Consider the following 17,989-nt stretch of genomic DNA (forward strand, 5'->3'; position numbering starts at 1 on the left):
GTGTGAGATGTGATTATGGGAGACTGTTGCTGTATAAGTACATTGTGCTTTGGGGATGTGTGTTAGACTTTTCTTATGGATTAATTAACAAAAAATAAAGAACAGTTCAAGAATTCAAAACATCAATCATTCTTAATTTCCCTCAGTGCAGACATGCCTAATTTCCTCAACTATACACACTATTATTGCAATGTAGATGAACCTTAACAATATGCTAAGTTAATCCATATCATCAACTAAGATATGAAGTAAGATACATCCAGCCTATAGACAGTCTCAATACCACTAAGCTAGATGTGGTTAGATAAATACCAACATTTTCAATTTTTATGAGAGGACACATTAAAGCTAATAAGTGATAAAATACATTTGTGGCCCCAAGTCAGTCTTCAACAGCAGCAGGGCCACCAACACAGAGAAGCAGAAGCAGATGCAAAGCATCAGTGAGAGCGATGGCAGGTGATTGTGATGGTTAGGAGGCACTCATTTCACTGATAGAACCCCTACGTGAGAATGACAGAGTGAGCCTGAGTGTTATTTCATCTACATGTAGACCTCCATCTATCTTTCATCCCCTTTCTTTCTCTTGTCCCCTATCACCGCCTCTCTTCTGTGGAGTATGATATTGCTTGGGAGCCAAAATTGTGCCAATCTTCCCATCTGTCTGTCTCCGGCTTGTAGTCCCTTTGGTGGTGGAGAAAATGAAAGTAGCATATGCTGTTTCTGTAAGTCGTGGTGAATGATGTTGCCTTCTGTTGCTGTACAGAGATCCCCAGGGCACAGCTGGAATGCTGACCCTGCAGAGTGGTGCAGTGGGTGGGCTGGAGAACTGGGTCACTGCAGCAGCTCACATGGTTTGGATCATTGGGCCACGCAGATGAATAGGCTACGGTTTGGCAACCCAGACTAGCCACTTCTTATCTCTATTATTTATGTATCTATGGCAATGCAATACTGTTATGACCTTTCAAGTTGGAGAAATGTTGTAAAACGACATGACTATGAAGCATGTGTAGAATCTAGGGTTTTCTAAAAGTTATATGACTATAGTTTAAGGACATATTCTATCAATCATAATTCTGTTTGTATTTGTCTGTCTTTCTCTGTTTAATGTGCCACTGTATCATTGCTGTGACTATACATTTGGTCCAGAAAAATATAATTTACCAGTGCTGCCATCAACTGGTGAGTGTTAACATCACATCCACATAAGGGAAGGCTGAATAAAAATGTTTTTATAATTATTAGCATAATCCAATAATTCGTTCACACAGCCTCAGAAACAATAATCACTTGTGATAGTGACATGACAGGGCCCATGTCATGACAGGGCCCATCTCCCCCTAATAAACAACGTTTGAAATATGTCCTACCCTTTTGTGGCTTTGAGACACTGAATAATCACAGAGTGAAATTTTAACCTCAATGGTCCTGTGGTCATAGACAGAAGTTTGCATTGAGGTCAACTCACTGAAACCGTCCTGTTTCTACAAGAAACTACACATTTTGTAAATCTTTTTTTTTTTTTTTACCATAACCAACCTTAGTAGCAGGCAGCCTTATAGATTTCTGCATTGTGAATGTCTATGTTTGGAGCATAGATAATGTAAACAAGATGGAGGCGTTTCTGACAGCCAACACTTCTTCATAGGCAATCGATGACACCGGTAAAGGAGCATACAAGGTACAGTTGACCTCTTTCAACATACAGACAATATACCCCATACCTGAAAATGTAATGCAAAATGACAGGACAGGAAATGAATGTAGCGTTAGCTAACTTAATAGCTTACTAAGAGATAGCGAAATACTAATACTGTAACATTGCTTGGTTTGTGGATGCGACTGCAGTAGATAAGATAGCTAGCTGGCAAGCAGGCTCGTTGAGGAGATGTTTATTGCACAAGAGTCGGCTGCTACAATGAGTCTTCTCAGAATTGTTATTGTTCATTTATATGTGTGCCCTTATAGCAAAACAATAAACGTTATCTAGCTAACGTTTGCTAGCCTTGCTGTTTCAATATGCTTTGTGTTGTAGCTAGCCGACTAAACTCAACGATTTACGATGGAGTTGAGCGGCAACCAGTGTGGGCGGACTGGTGCTCCGACGTCACATCTACAATGAAGATTTTACTCCAAACTATTGATTTCAACACCCAAAGAATAGCCAGCAATTACACAGAACAATGTCGTGTGTAATTGTGGGCTATTCTTTGGGTGCTGAAATCACTAGTTTGGGATAAAAACTAGATTGTTTGAGACGCGGAAACTCCAATTTTAACTGTTGTCGCCGCTCAAATCGTGAAATTGAGTTTAATCAGCTATGTTGTAGCTAGTCACGACAGACAAAGACCGCTGGTTTGCACTTTCTGACCTCACTCACTGACACTGATTATGCTATTCATGGCCTGCTATGTTGTTGAGTGGATGTGATGTTCATAAAAATATTCAGCATTGTTTGTTGTAATGATAGGAGCTAGTTAACTAGTATTTAAATGTATACCGTTATGATAGCACATCCTCATCATTGGTCGTGTGTATTGACATGGTAGTATCGTAGTGTGGATAGACATGGTGGTGTACAAGTGCATTTGCACTTTCCATGCATTTCAGTCTCGTGAATTTCATCAAAATGCTTTTGCATGTGATTGTGCATTTGTATTGCAGATCTGAGGATCCCTACAATGATTCATTGAAACTGGACAGACAGTTGTGCAGGCTTGGCAAGTACCCAGGATTTATTCAGAACATGGATGGAAGTAGAACATTCGATTATCCAAGCTTTGTAAAAGACCTCATTGAAAATCTATCATGTACACCACATTCACAATTCATTATTACACTTGAATAATAGCAATTATGCAAACAGAACGTAATTACATGGTTTGCCCAAAACATGATGACATTAACCAACAACCAAAGCACACATCACAGCAGTTTCCAGGTGTCACAAGGACATGGCTAAGAAGGATGAAATAAGCCTGTATCATCTGAGAACATAGACAGAGAACCAAACATTCCCTCTTATCAGAGCCAAACTCTGTAGACCTGTAATATTGGACACCAAGTCCACTCACCTCTCTGGTCAACATACTCAAGCAGTGCTACATTGTCAGCAGGTTAAGGAGAACCTTCTGTTGCATTTCTGCAGTTGCAGCATCCCACATTTCAATACATTAGTCTGCATTCGTATTCAGTGTTGGAGTATTGTCCGACCCAGGATATCCAGGAACATACAATTCATAAGTATTAAAAACAGTCACATCGCTGAAAGGGGCAACCATGAGAGACGGGGACTTCCATGAACACATGGACTATTTGGAGAATCACCTGACCATGGACACCTTCATCCATCGCATCGACTCCACAGAAGTAATCTACGAGCCGCGGAGGAAGAGGGCCAAGCTGATTGGGAGGTACCTGATGGGAGACCTGCTGGGAGAGGGCTCCTATGGGAAGGTGAAGGAGATGCTGGACTCTGAGACACTCTGTAGGAGGGCTGTCAAGATCCTGAAGAAGAAGAAACTGAGACGCATCCCAAACGGGGAGCAAAATGTCAAAAAGTATGTGAGACGCTTTGCAACGGTCTTCACAGTAATTTTTGTGTTGATAGATGCCTAATAGACTAGTTGTGTTTTTTTGGTGTGTGAATGTGCTTCTAATCAGTGCATGTACCTCAGGCGTTACTGTGCCTTTTAAGAATCACTGAGAGTAATATTAACCACTATTAATTGAAGTGATTAAGTTGAGCTTTTTAAGAGTAATTATGGTTTTCTCACTAAATCCTGCCTTTAAAAGGTCAGAAGATAAAACAACTTTGAGGTTATTCAAATTACTTTGGCCCTCTGTGTTTTTTGTTGTTGTTATCGGTGCTGATGAAACTGCAAAGTTATTCCGTAGTGAAATTAATTCCGTTTTCCCAATGCCATATATCTAAACAGTTGAGAAAAAACTTTTCCTTACAGAGAGATTCAGCTGTTAAGAAGATTGAGGCACAATAATATTATCCAGTTGGTCGAAGTTTTGTATAATGAGGAGAAGCAAAAGATATATCCTTTAAAAATGATGAATGTGTTTTTATTCTTTAGCAGGAGTCTATCTAAACCATAGTCTCACTAGTTGTACAAATTGTACTAACGAAGCCTTCAAAGCACTGCATAAGATTTTGTCCAAGCATAATAATGTGTGGAAAGTGGGATAAGCTAGTCTATTTTGGGGCTTCTTTTCTCACAGTTAGGGAATTATTGTTTTCCCATGGAACAGTAGAGTACGCTATGCAGATCAACTGTAAAGACAAGTGTGCACTGTCCTTCAAATGAGTTTGAATGCACCAATAGTCACTTTCACCGGAAATGTCATCATGCTGTAATTCAGCGGTATGACCACACGAGGTCTCTGTTGGCCTGTTGGGGGAATACGCAACATGAAGCTCAGTATTAGATGGACTAACTAACTTCACAAGGCCTTTACCTTCTGCTCTCTTCCTCCCCCCAACTCACTCACTCTTTGATTCTAATAATCTCTGGCTTGTCCTTAGAAGTCTGCCGCACTACACCACATAAAACACTCATTACCCTTTGTGTCTGACATTAAAAGGGTCTCCCCAATTGATTTAGTACAGTTAAGACCATGAATGATTCAGCAAATGTTCAGTCAGGTAAAAAAAATAAAATCCCAATTTACATTTTAGACTACGTAATTGTTGAGGTGAGAACATATTATAAGAAGTTATGACATGGTTTTCATTTTAGTTGCTGAGTCATACTAGCTAGATTGACTTGATGGAATCTCTCCGCTTAGACTAGTGACACGTGTTTGTGAACGCTCTGTGTTTATAATTTAGTGTGAAGGGGTCTGTTCTGTTCATCCGCGGCATGCTCTGTTGGAACATTGTGGCTCACAGGTCACTTTGCATTGCGGCTGTAAAAGAGCAGTGATGAAAAACGTGACTGAGTTATTTGTGTGGAACACATATGTTAAGGGCATGAGAGCTCTGGCTTCTGCTTTAAAAAAAACTCAGAGAATAGTTGCAAACTGAACATCACAGTTTCTAAAAGCAACACTGAACCATATGTTTTTGTTACCTGTCTTTTTGCACAGAGCCAGAAGTGTGAATACGTAGAATTCTACCTTTAAAAACATAAATCATTTGCCTCTCAAAAATGTTCTTTCCGCCCGCCCGCCCGCCCACCCCCTGTCTGCTCCTACGTCAGATGGGCCCAGCAGTGGTGAGTGCTCCTTCAGCCTCGTCTGACTGCAGCCCAGCTGCATCATCTATTCACTCAATTTACTCCTAATGTGTGTTACTGATTGAACCGGCAATGAGGGCAGCCCCCCTCTCCCTTCCCTTTTCCTCTCTCCCGCTCCTTCCTGTGCCTTTCTCACCGGTCATGTGAAGTCCCTCCAGCGGTTAGTTAATGGGGGTTCTAATATGGGTGTGAAGCTCATACTGTGGGCTGACTGGGCTCCCGCCCCCTCCTTGGGAGAGAGGGACACTGACGCAGTCGTGACTAACTGGCTCCTACTGTCATAGACCTGCCTGTTTACCCAACCAACCAACCCTCCCCAATCCAACAGGATGGAAATATGCCCACCTTTCCCTGCTCTCCTTTGTCTCTGGCTGGGGCTGCTGGCGAGATAAGTGCCTTCTATAAGTGACCCTGAGAACTGTGAATACAGAATTTAGTATTGTTTTGACATTCAATTTCACAATCCATTTGTACACTTTCATTGTCTCATCTTCGGTCCATTCAGGAAGATCAATTTATTCTCAAGGACAAATTGTATTTTTCCAGAGTTGTCTTGGATTGACGATATTTTGTGTGTCTAGCTAGTTTGATGGATTAGTGACTAGTCAGTCAACCACATAGTGATCAGTAATGTAGACAGGATTCAAGGTCATTTGTGTTGAATTAATACAGCTCCTTTGGTGATGAAGATATAGCACTTTCGTTTTGATACCTTGCTAGGTAACCAGTATGAAACAATTGCCACCTTGTCTCTTTTCCTTGACTCTGCTTACGTATATGGTGATGGAATATTGTGTATGTGGAATGCAGGAGATGTTGGACAGTGTTGATGAGAAAAGGTTTCCAGTTTTTCAAGCTCATGGGTATGTTTATCTTTAATCTCAATTCAATAATTGTAGATATGTGTCTTGAAGATATCTGACCAAACACCGAAGTTAATACAGATACAGTTGAAGTCAGAAGTTTACATACACTTAGGTTGGAGTTATTAAAACTAGTTTTTCAACCACTCCACACATTTTTATTAACAAGTCGACAAGTCGGTTAGGACATCTACACAAGTAATTTTTCCAACAATTGTTTACAGACAGATTATTTCACTTATAATTCACTGTATCACAATTCCAGTAGGTCAGAAGTTTACATATGCTAAATTGACTGTGCCTTTAAACAGCTTTGAAAATTCCAGAAAATAATGTCATGGCTTTAGAAGCTTCTGATAGGCTAATTGACATAATTTGAGTCAATTGGAGGCGTACCTGTGGATGTATTTCAAGGCCTACCTTCAAACTCAGTGCCTCTTTACTGACATCATGGGAAAATCAAAAGAAATCAGCCAAGACCTCAGAAAAAAATTCTAGACAAGTCCTTGGGAGCAATTTCCAAATGCCTGGAAGTACCACGTTAATCTGTACAAGGAATAGCACGCAAGTATAAACACCATGTGACTACGCAGCCATCATACCGCTCAGGAAGGAGACACGGTCTGTCTCCTAGAGATGAACGTACTTTGGTGCGAAAAGTGCAAATCAATCCCAGAACAACAGCAAAGGACCTTGTGAAGATGCTGGAGGAAACGGGTACAAAAGTATCTATATCCACAGTAAAACGAGTCCTATATCGACATAACCTGAAAGATCGCTCAGCAAAGAAGAAGCCACTTCTCCAAAACCGCCATAAAAAAGCCAGACTACGGTTTGCAACTGCACATGGGGACAAAGATTGTTCTTTTTGGATAAATGTCCTCTGGTCTGATGAAACAAAAATATAACTTTTTGGTCATAATGACCATCGTTGTGTTTGGAGGCAAAAGGGGGAGGCTTGCAAGCCGAGGAATACCGTCCCAACCATGAAGCGTGGGGGTGCTTTTCTGCAGGAAGGGACTGGTGCACTTCACAAAATAGATGGCATCATGAGGAGGATAAATTATGTGGATATATTGAAGCAACATCTCAAGACATCAATCAGGAAGTTAAAGCTTGGTCGCAAATGGGTCTTCCAAATGGACAATGACCCCAAGCATACTTCCAAAGTTGTGGCAAAATGGCTTAAGGACTACAAAGTCAAGGTATTGGAGTGGCCATCACAAAGCCCTGACCTCAATCCTATAGAAAATTTGTGGGCAGAACTGAAAAAGTTTGTGCGAGCAAGGAGGCCTACAAACCTGACTCAGTTACACCAGCTCGGTCAGCCGGAATGGGCCAAAATTCACCCAACTTATTGTGGGAAGCTTGTGGAAGGCTACCCAAAACGTTTGACCCAAGTTAAACAATTTAAAGGCAATGCTTCTAAATACTAATTGAGTGTATGTAAACTTCTGACCCACTGGAAATATGATGAAAGAAATAAAAGCTGAAATAAATAATTATCTCTACTATTATTCTGACATTTCACGTTCTTAAAATAAAGTGGTGATCCTAACTGACCTAAAACGGGATTTTTACTAAGATTAAATGTCAGGAATTGTGAAAACTGTGTTTAAATGTATTTGGCTAAGGTGTATGTGAACTTCCGACTTGAACTGTATACATTTCTCTTTTGACCCAGGTACTTTTGTCAGCTGCTAGATGGCATGGGATATTTGCACAGCCAGGGAATAGTTCACAAAGATATTAAACCAGGGAATCTACTGCTGACGACGGACGGTGCACTAAAAATCTCTGACCTGGGTGTAGCGGAGGTAATTATATTCTCTAATAGTTGATGTCAACTTTATTGCATTTCAATTTGGGCATAGTTCAACATCAGTGGGCTACATTTGCAAACTCCAAAACAAGAGACTTGCCCAAGAAAAGCTCTGAGCCCTTCTGATGATGTCTGTGTCCCCCTGGTGTTCTCCCTCCCAGGCGCTGCACCCGTTTGCGGAGGACGACACATGTTGTACGAGCCAGGGCTCTCCGGCCTTCCAGCCCCCAGAGATTGCCAATGGCCTGGACACCTTCTCGGGTTTCAAAGTGGACATCTGGTCTGCTGGTGTCACACTGTGAGTGGCCACTCGCAGATTAATGGTTTCAGATGGCATATTTATTTCATGCCAGATTTATTTTTTTTGGAATGTATTGGATTTTTCCTTTCAGATATAACATAACGACCAGCCTGTACCCTTTTGAAGGGGATAACATATATAAGCTGTTTGAGAACATTGGGAAGGGACACTACAGTGTTCCAGAGGAGTGTGGCCCTCTGCTCTCTGGCCTGCTAAGAGGTAAGAGTCTAGACTGACTAACACTGGCACTCCCGATATTCTATTTCATGGTATTAAACCTTATTAGAGATGAAAGCATTAGTTGCAGTAGTATGAGTATTACAAGAAGGGTATGACCACAGAATTATAGATTTTCCTCTTTATTGGACTTAATTCGTCCACTCAGATGTACTTTATTGTAAGTAGTGGTGATTCAATCTTGGAGGTTTTTCTTTAGGGGCTGTAGATGGCACTGTGGTAATTTTACATCAGCACAACAATTATCATTTTGATGTTTCATGAATATGCAGTTGATAGAAAATATTTTATTTTGTATTTTTCTTCCAGGAATGCTTGAGTATGACCCTGAGAAGAGGTTCTCAATACAACACATTAGACAACACAAGTAAGTCATCATACTCCCTTTGTCTTTGAAGCAGAATATGTGCTGAAGAGAGTGCTAGAAGTACAAATTGAACAGGAGATGAATTGGGGAAAACAGCAGTCCGATGATGAGCGATGTCCAGTCTATTTATTTTCAACACACGTTGATGAATGTAATATGCATCTCTTCTGTGATAGATTTGTTGTCATTTGCATCTGAGCTCCGCTGAATGCCAAATTGTCTCATTTTGATAATGGTGGGTAACAGGGGACTGGAGGAGAAAAAAGAAAATGCATCTCCTCGCTCTATCATTTGCAGCTCTTATGTGAGGTCCATTGTGTTGGAACAGGCTTTTATGATCATTTAGCGCATATCTGTTTGTTTTCTGTCTCTTTTATCTGCATGTGTGTGTGCACTTGACCAAGCCCTCAGCTCAGTGTGGAGGCGGACTCCTGTCCAGTGGTAAATAGGAGCTACAGAAGGTCAACAACCTTCCCCTCTCTGAATCTCAGTCACGACTTGCTGCTGCTTACAGATTCACATATTCATCTCTTTTCATGATGTTAACCTTACTTTTCTTTGGCCTTGCCCAAGGAATGCACTTTCTAGTCTGGAACACCAAGTAGACAATAGTTTGGCAAATTTCATTAGGCTATACTGTGATGTTGTGGGGACAAATGGGGAATGACGTGGTGTTAATTTACACACCAAAAGGAAATATTCACATTTGCTAGTTAGCACAAACGCTGTAGTTTGTTACAACCAATTCATCTTCCAACCTTTTGTACGCCTCTATCTAACATCAGAGAACTCATGTGGTAGTATTTTTTGGGATGTGAGGGCTTCTGATGAGCTGTAGTTAAAGGCCCAGTGCAGTAAAAACACGATTTCCTGTCTTAAAAAAAGATATATATTACCAGTCAAAAGTTTGGATACACCTACTCATTCCAGGTTTTTTCTTTATTTTTACTATTTTCGACATTGTAGAATATTAGTGAAGACATCAAACCTATGAAATAACATATATGGAATCATGTAGTAACCAAAAAAGTGTTAAACAAATCAAAATATATTTGAGATTCTTCAAAGTAGCCACCCTTTGCCTTGATGACCGCTTTGCACACCCTTGGCATTCTCTCAACCAGATTCATGAGGTAGTCACCTGGAATGCATTTCAATTAACAGGTGTGCCTTGTTAAGTTAATTTGTGGAATTTCTTTCCTTTGTAATGCGTTTGAGCCAATTAGTTGTGTTGGTAGGGGTGGTATACAGAAGATAGCCCTATTTGGTAAAAGACCAAGTCTATATTATGGCAAGAACAGCTCAAATAAGCAAAGAGAAACGACACTCCATCATTACTTTAAGACATGAAGGTCAATCAATCTGGAAAATTTCAAGAACTCTGAAAGTTTCTTCAAGTGCAGTCGCAAAAACCATCAAGAGCTATGATGAAACTGGCTCTCATGAGGACTGCCACAGGAAAGGAAGACCAATACTTACCTCTGCTGCAGAGGATAAGTTCATTAAAGTTAACTGCACCTCAGATTGCAACCCAAATAAATGCTTCACAGAGTTCAAGTAACAGACACATCTCAACATCAACTGTTCTGCGTGAATCGGGCCTTCATGGTCGGATTGCTGCAAAGAAACCACTACTAAAGGACACCAATAAGAAGAAGAGACTTGCTTGGACCAAGAAACACGAGCAATGGACATTAGACCGGTGGAAATCTGTCCTTTGATCTGTTGAGTCCAAATTTGAGATTTTTGGTTGCAACCGCCATGTCTTTGTGAGACGCAGAGTAGGTGAACGGAGCTCCGCATGTGTGGTTCCCACCGTGAAGCATGGAGGAGGTGTAATGGTGTGGGGTGCTTTGCTGGTGACACGGTCAGTGATTTATTTAGAATTCAAGGCACACATAACAAGCATGGATACCACAGCATTCTGCAGCTATACACCATCCCATCTGGTTTGCACTTAGTGGGACTATCATTTGTTTTTCAACAGGACAATGACCCAAAACACACCTCCGGGCTGTGTAAGGGCTATTTGACGAAGGAGAGTGATGGAGTGCTGCATCAGATGGCCTGGCCTCCACAATCACCCGACCTCAACCCAATTGAGATGGTTTGGGATGAGTTGGACCGCAGAGTGAAGGAAAAGCAGCCAGCAAGTGCTCAGCATATGTGGGAACTCCTTCGAGATTGTTAGAAACGCATTCCAGGTGACGCTGGTTGAGAGAATGCCAAGAGTGTGCAAAGTGGCTAATTTGAAGAATCTCAAATATAAAATGAATTTTGATTTGTTGAATACTTTTTTTGGGTTACTACATGATTCCATGTGTTATTTCATAGTTTTGATGTCTTCACTATCATTCTACAATGTAGAAAAAAGTACAAATAAGACGTGTGTGTGTGTGTGTATAAATACTTTTTTCACACTATGAGATTGCTATAGTACTATGATATTGTAAAAGTTATGATAATGCCTTTTTAGGGTAAGAGCTGTTTGAAAAGACCACCTGAAACTTCAGCCTGTTTTGGTAGGATGGAGTTTTGGCTTTCCCTGGTGAGATCACCATGTGATAAATTAGTTAATTGACCAATAAGAACGATAATTCCAAACCTCTCTGCCAATAACAGCTCATTTTCAGTTTTCCTCTCCCCACTCAGACCACTCCAAGGCAGTTGTAGCAGAATTCTTGCTTGAGAAATTGCCCTTTGCTAAGAAGCTATTTAGTTTCTTTTTGACCATTTGAATGAAAACAATCACACTGAGGTACTTAATTGTTACCCATAAAGGATTTTGAGAACTGCTGCATTGGACCTTTTAAAAAGGCATCAGTCAGACTGGCTGGGCTGAGAAATTTTTCCTATTTATCGCTGCCTCTCTCTCTCCTAACTTTCCAGTCTTTTTTTTACAACCCTTAAAGACTCTTGACTACACGAGCTGTTGCTTTGGCGAATGTCGGCTGCAGTTACCATGGCAACAAATGACTGAAGCATATCTGTGTGCTGGTGTGATGTTAGACCACTGAAAGAGAACAGAGAGGGAGGGGCCGTGGGCGTCTCGAAACTGCTTTAAAATCATATTTCATTTTGGCTCACTGTATTGGGTGCTAAATGGAATGAGAGAAAATGATGAAAACTGGCAGATTCTTGTAGAGTGTAGACATGCACACACACACACACACACACACACACACACACACTTGTAATGAACTACACTAGCGTTCAAAAGTATGGGGTCACTTAGAAATGTCCTTGTTTTTTTAAATATTTTTTTTGTCCATTAAAATAACATCATTGATCAGAAATACAGTGTAGACATTAATGTTGTAAATGACTATTGTAGCTGGAAACTACATTTTCTTTTTTTTATATAGAATATCTATATAGGTGTACAGAGGCCCATTATCAGCAACCTTCACTCCTGTGTTCCAATGGCACGTTGTGTTAGATTATCCAAGTTTATAATTTTAAAAGGCTAATTGATCATTAGAAAACCCTTTTGCAATTATGTTAGCACAGCTAAAAACTGTTGTGTGTCACGTTGGCATGAAGGATCGGGAGACAGAAGCAGGAATGCGTAATCGTTTTTTTTTATTACACCCAAAATTACAGCGTGGTGTGTAAAGGCACAGGAACGAAGACCAAACAAACACGTTCACAAAATACAGGGTTGAAACCCAAACAAATGAGCGAGGAGTACCTCGAATAAATAACACATGCACACGATGATTAACACACGGGGTGAGACCCGTAATCATCTGCGCAATCCACAAGGGCACGAAAGCCCAAAACGCACAGCACAGGTACTCACACGCACCAATGGACATTGTAACAATAATCGACAGCACCATGGTGAACAAAGGGCACATATATATATATGCCCTTTTTACACACACAAATACAATCAGTGGAAATAGGGGCCAGGTGTGCGCAATGAAAGTTCCAGAGGGATCCATGACATTGTGCTGATTTTAAAGAAGCAATACAACTGGCCTTCTTTAGACTAGTTGAGTATCTGGCGCATCAGCATTTGTGTATTCGATTACAGGCTCAAAATGGCCAGAAACAAATAACTTTCTTCTGAAACCTATCAGTCTATTCTTGTTCTAAGAACAGAAGGCTATTCCATGCGAGAAATTGCCAAGGAAGTGAAGATCTGGTACAATGCTGTATACTACTCCCTTCACAGAACAGCGCAAACTGGCTGTAACCAGAATAGAAAGAGTGGGAGGCCCCGGTGCACAACTGAACAAGAGGACAAGTACATTAGAGTGTCTAGTTTGAGAAACAGATGCCTCACAAGTCCTCAATTGGCAGCTTCAATAAATAGTACCTACAAAACACCAGTCTCAACGTCAACAATGAAGAGGCGACTCCGGGATGCTGGCCTTCTAGGCAGAGTTCCTCTATCCAGTGTCTGTGTTCTTTTGCCCATCTTAATCTTTTATTTTTATTGGCCAGTCTGAGATATGGCTTTTCCTTTGCAACTCTGCCAAGAAGGCCAGCATCCCGGAGTCGCCTCTTCACTGTTTTCCAATGATCAGTTAGCTAATCCAAGTTTATCATTTTAAAAGGCTAACACAACATGCCATTGGAACACAGGAGTGATGGTTGCTGATAATGGGCCTCTGTACTCCTATTTTTATTTTATTTCACCTTTATTTAACCAGGTAGGCCAGTTGGGAACAAGTTCTCATTTACAACTGTGACCAGGCCAAGATAAAGCAAAGCAGTGCGACACAAACAACACAGCGTTTCACATGGGATAAACAAACATACAGTCAATAACACAATAGAAAAATCTATATACAGTGTGTGCAAATGTAGTAAGATTAGGGAGGTAAGGCAATAAATAGGCCATAGTGGCAAAATTATTTACAATTTAGCAATTAAACACTGGAGTGATAGATGTGCAGAAGAGGAATGTGCAAGTAGAGATACTGGGGTGCAAAGGAGCAAAAAAATAACATGGGGATGAGGTAGTTGGGTGGGCTATTTACAGATGGACTGTGTCCAGGTGCAATGATCGGTAAGCTGCTCTGACAGCTGATGCTTAAAGTTAGTGAGGGAGATATAAGTCTCCAGCTTTGATTTTTGCAATTCGTTCCAGTCATTAGCAGCAGAGAACTGGAAGGAAAGGCGGCCAAAGGAGGAGTTGGCTTTGGTTATGACCAGTGAAATATACCTGCTGGAGTGCGTGCTACGGGTGGGTGCTGCTATGGTGACCAGTGAGCTGAGATAAGGCGGGGCTTTACCTAGCAAAGACTTATAGATGACCTGGAGCCAGTGGGTTTGGCGACGAATATGAAGCGAGGGCCAGCCAACGAGAGCATACAGGTCGCAGTGGTGGGTAGTATGTGGGGCTTTGGTGACAAAACGGATGGCACTGTGATCGATACATACAATTTGCTGAGAAGAGTGTTGGAGGCTATTTTGTAAATGACATCGCCGAAGTCAAGGATCGGTAGGATAGTCAGTTTTACGAGGGTATGTTTGGCAGCATGAGTGAAGGATTTTTTGTTGCAAAATAGGAAGCCAATTTTAGATTGAATTTTGGATTGGAGATGCTTAATAGGAGTTTGGAAGGAGAGTTTACAGTCTGACCAGACACCTAGGTATTTGTAGTTGTCCACCTATTTTAAGTCAGAACCGTCCAGAGTAGTGATGCTAGATGGGCAGGCAGGTGCGGGCAGCGATCGGTTGAAGAGCATGCATTTAGTTTTACTTGCATTTAAGAGCAGTTGGAGGCCACAGAAGGAGTGTTGTATGGCATGAAAGTTTGTTTGGAGGTTTGTTAACACAGTGTCCAAAGAAGGGCCAGAAGTATACAGAATGGTGTCGTCTGCATAGAGGTGGATCAGAGAATCACCAGCAGCAAGAGCGACATCATAGAGGAAAGAGTCGGCCCGAGAATTGAACCCTGTGGCACCCCCATAGAGACTCCCAGAGGTCCGTACAACAGGCCCTCCGATTTCACATACTGAACTCTGTCTGAGAAGTAGTTGGTGAACCAGGCGAGGCAGTCATTAGAGAAACCAAGGCCATTGAGTCTGCCGATAAGAATGCTGTGATTGACAGTCGAAAGCCTTGGCCAGGTCGATGAAGACAGCTGCACAGTATTGTCTTTTATCGATGTCGGTTATGATATCGTTTAGGACCTTGAGCCTGGCTGAGCTGCATCCATGACCAGCTCGGAAACCAGATTGCATAGCGGAGAAGGTACGGTGGGATTCGAAATCTTCGGTGATCTGTTTGTTAACTTGGCTTTTGAAGACTTTAGAAAGGCAGGGTAGGATAGATATAGGTCTGTAACAGTTTGGGTCTAGAGTGCGTCACCCTTTGAAGAGGGGGATCACCGCGGCAGCTTTCCAATCTTTAGGGATTTCAGATAATACGAAAGAGAGGTTGAACAGGCTAGTAATAGGGGTTGTAACAATTGCGGCGGATAATTTTAGAAAGAGAGGGTCCAGATTGTCTAGCCCGGCTGATTTTGTACGGGTCCAGGTTTTGCAGCTTTTTCAGAACATCAGCTATCTGGATTTGGGTGAAGGAGAAATGGGGGGGGGCTTGGGCAAGTTGCTGTGGGGAGTGCAGAGCTGTTTACCGGGGTAGGGCTCGCTAGGTGGAAAGCATGGCCAGCCGTAGAACAACGCTTATTGAAATTCTCGATTGTCGTAGATTTATCGGTGGGGACAGTATTTCCTAGCTTCAGTGCAGTGCGCAGCTGGGAGAAGGTGCTCTTATTCTCCATGGACTTTACAGTGTCCCAGAACTTTTTGGAGTTTGTGCTTCAGGATGCAATTTCTGTTTGAAAAAGCTAGCCTTTGCTTTCCTAACTGCCTGTGTATGTTGGTTCCTAACTTCCCTGAAAAGTTGCATATTGCGGGGGCTATTCGATGCTAATGCAGTACGCCACAGGATGTTTTTTTGCTGGTCGAGGGCAGTCAAGTCTGGAGTTAACCAAGGGCTATATCTGTTCTTAGTTCTACATTTTTTGAATGGGGCATGCTTATTTAAGATGGTGAGGAAAGCACTTTTAAAGAATAACCAGGCATCCTCTACTGACGGAATGAGATCAATATCCTTCCAGGATACCTGGGCCAGGTCGATTAGAAAGACCTGCTCACTGAAGTGTTTTAGGGAGCGTTTGTATGTGATGAGGGGTGGTCATTTGACCGCGGACCCATTACGGACGTAGCCAATGAGGCAGTGATCGCTGAGATCCTGGTTGAAGATAGCAGAGGTGTATTTAGAGGGCAGGTTGGTCAGGATTATATCTATGAGGGAGCCCATGTTTACGGATTTAGGGTTGTACCTGGTAGGTTCCTTGATAATTTGTGTGAGATTGAGGGCATCTATCTTAGATTGTAGAACGACCGGTGTGTTAAGCATGTCCCAGTTTAGGTCACCTAACAGTACAAACTCTGAAGATAAATGGGGGGCAATTCATTAACATATGGTGTCCAGGGTACAGCTGGGTACTGAGGGGGTCTATAATAAGCGGCAACAGTGAGAGACTTGTTTCTGGAAAGGTGGATTTTTAAAAGTAGAAGCTCGAACTGTTTGGGCACAGACCTGGATAGCGTGACAGAACTCTGCAGGCTAACTCCACCCCCTTTGGCAGTTCTATCTTGGCGGAAAATGTTGTAGTTGGCGATGGAAACTTCTGAATTTTTGGTGGCCTTCCTAAACCAGGATTCAGACACGGCTAGGACATCAGGGTTGGCGGAGTGTGCTAAAGCAGTGAATAAAACAAACTTATGGAGGAGGCTTCTGATGTTAACATGCATGAAACCAAGGCTTTTACAGTTACAGAAGTCAACAGATGATAGCGCCTTGGGAATAGGAGTGGAACTGGGGGCTACAGGGCCTGAGTTAACCTCTACATCACCAGAGGAGGAGTAGGATAAGGGTACGGCTAAAGGCTATAAGAACTGGTCGTCTAGTGCATTGGGGACATAGAATAAAAGGAGCCGATTTCTGGGCGTGGTAGAATAGATTCACGGCATAATGTCCAGCAATGGTATGGTAGGATGTGAGTACAGTGGAGGTAAACCTAGGCATTGAGTGACGAGAAAGGTTTCATCTCTGTAGGCACCAGTTAAGTCAGGTGAGGTCTCCGCATGTGTGTAGGTTGGGATAAAAGAGCGATCTAAGGCATTTTGAGCGGGACTGAGGCCTCTGCAGTGAAATAAAACAATAAGAACTAGCCAAGACAGCGTTAGACAAGGCATATTGACATTAGAGTTAGGCATAAAGCCATCACAAGTGTTGATCAGGAGAACTAAGACAACAATGGGTGAAAGGCGATGAATGGGCAGAGCGGGTCAGTTAGGTACATACAGGACCTGAGTTTGAGGCTGGGGCCGACAGGTAAACAAAATGAGGTACCGTGTTATTGAAACAGTCCAGGGGGCATCAGCTGTGTAGCCGAGTGATCATAGGGTCAAAAGAGGAGCAGTAGGTGAGTCAGGGTGCCGTTCGGTAGTCACTAATACGCTAGGCGAGCAGGGGACACTGCGTTCAGAAAAGCTAGCGGGCCGGGGCTAGTAGATGGTTCTTCGGCGACATCGTAACAGAATAGCCTGTTGCGACCACATCGAGCAATCACATCAGCAGTTCAGTCGTGATGGATCGGCGGGGCTCCGTGTCGACAATAAAGGGTACAGGCCAATTGGCAAAGGAGGTATTATAGCCCTAGAAATAGCTGGTATATGGACCTAGCTCAAGGCTAGCTGGTGCTTGCTTCGGGACAGAGGCGTTAGCTAACAGTAACAGCTAGCTAGCTGCGATGATCCGGTGTAATGATCCTGAGCAGCAGGAATCCGGTGATGTTGTAGAGAGAAGCAGTCCAATATGCTCTGGGTTGATATCGCGCTGTGCAGTCTAGCAGGTGTTATCCGAGCTAAGGCTGGCGGGTGACCGAGAAAAAGGTGAAGACCGCTAGCCATTGCTAACAACAACTAGTAGCTAGTTAGCTGGCTAGCTCCTGATGTTAATTCCAGTTATAAGGAATAAAAATAGCAGATCTGTACCACATTGGGTGAGGCGGGTTGCAGGAAAGTATATTTAGTTCGTAGATCGAAAGTGAGATTAAGATGTATACGAAGAAGACCGGATATTTACACCAGATAAGACACAGTATAAGACGAAGACAAA

The 17,989-nt window shown here is 42.3% G+C and overlaps 1 protein-coding gene across 2 annotated transcripts in view; it reads left to right on the forward strand.

Moving 5' to 3' along the window:
* Window positions 1-1,393: 1,393 nt before the first annotated feature.
* Window positions 1,394-17,989, forward strand: part of LOC106573605 (serine/threonine-protein kinase STK11) — a 42,010-nt gene continuing 25,414 nt past the window's right edge. The window contains exons 1-8 of one of the 2 annotated variants that reach the window (XM_014148796.3): window positions 1,394-1,684; window positions 2,668-3,563; window positions 3,966-4,049; window positions 6,023-6,112; window positions 7,797-7,929; window positions 8,096-8,232; window positions 8,327-8,454; window positions 8,782-8,839. In XM_014148796.3, the coding sequence (XP_014004271.1) occupies window positions 3,283-3,563; window positions 3,966-4,049; window positions 6,023-6,112; window positions 7,797-7,929; window positions 8,096-8,232; window positions 8,327-8,454; window positions 8,782-8,839 (911 nt within the window). In that variant the 5' untranslated portion in view covers window positions 1,394-1,684; window positions 2,668-3,282. The remainder of the gene's footprint in view (window positions 1,685-2,667; window positions 3,564-3,965; window positions 4,050-6,022; window positions 6,113-7,796; window positions 7,930-8,095; window positions 8,233-8,326; window positions 8,455-8,781; window positions 8,840-17,989) is intronic. The other variant, XM_014148797.3, reaches the window with a different exon arrangement.

Source organism: Salmo salar, chromosome 16 (genome assembly GCF_965601325.2).
Source record: "Salmo salar chromosome 16, fSalSal1, whole genome shotgun sequence".
Lineage (NCBI taxonomy): Eukaryota > Metazoa > Chordata > Actinopteri > Salmoniformes > Salmonidae > Salmo > Salmo salar.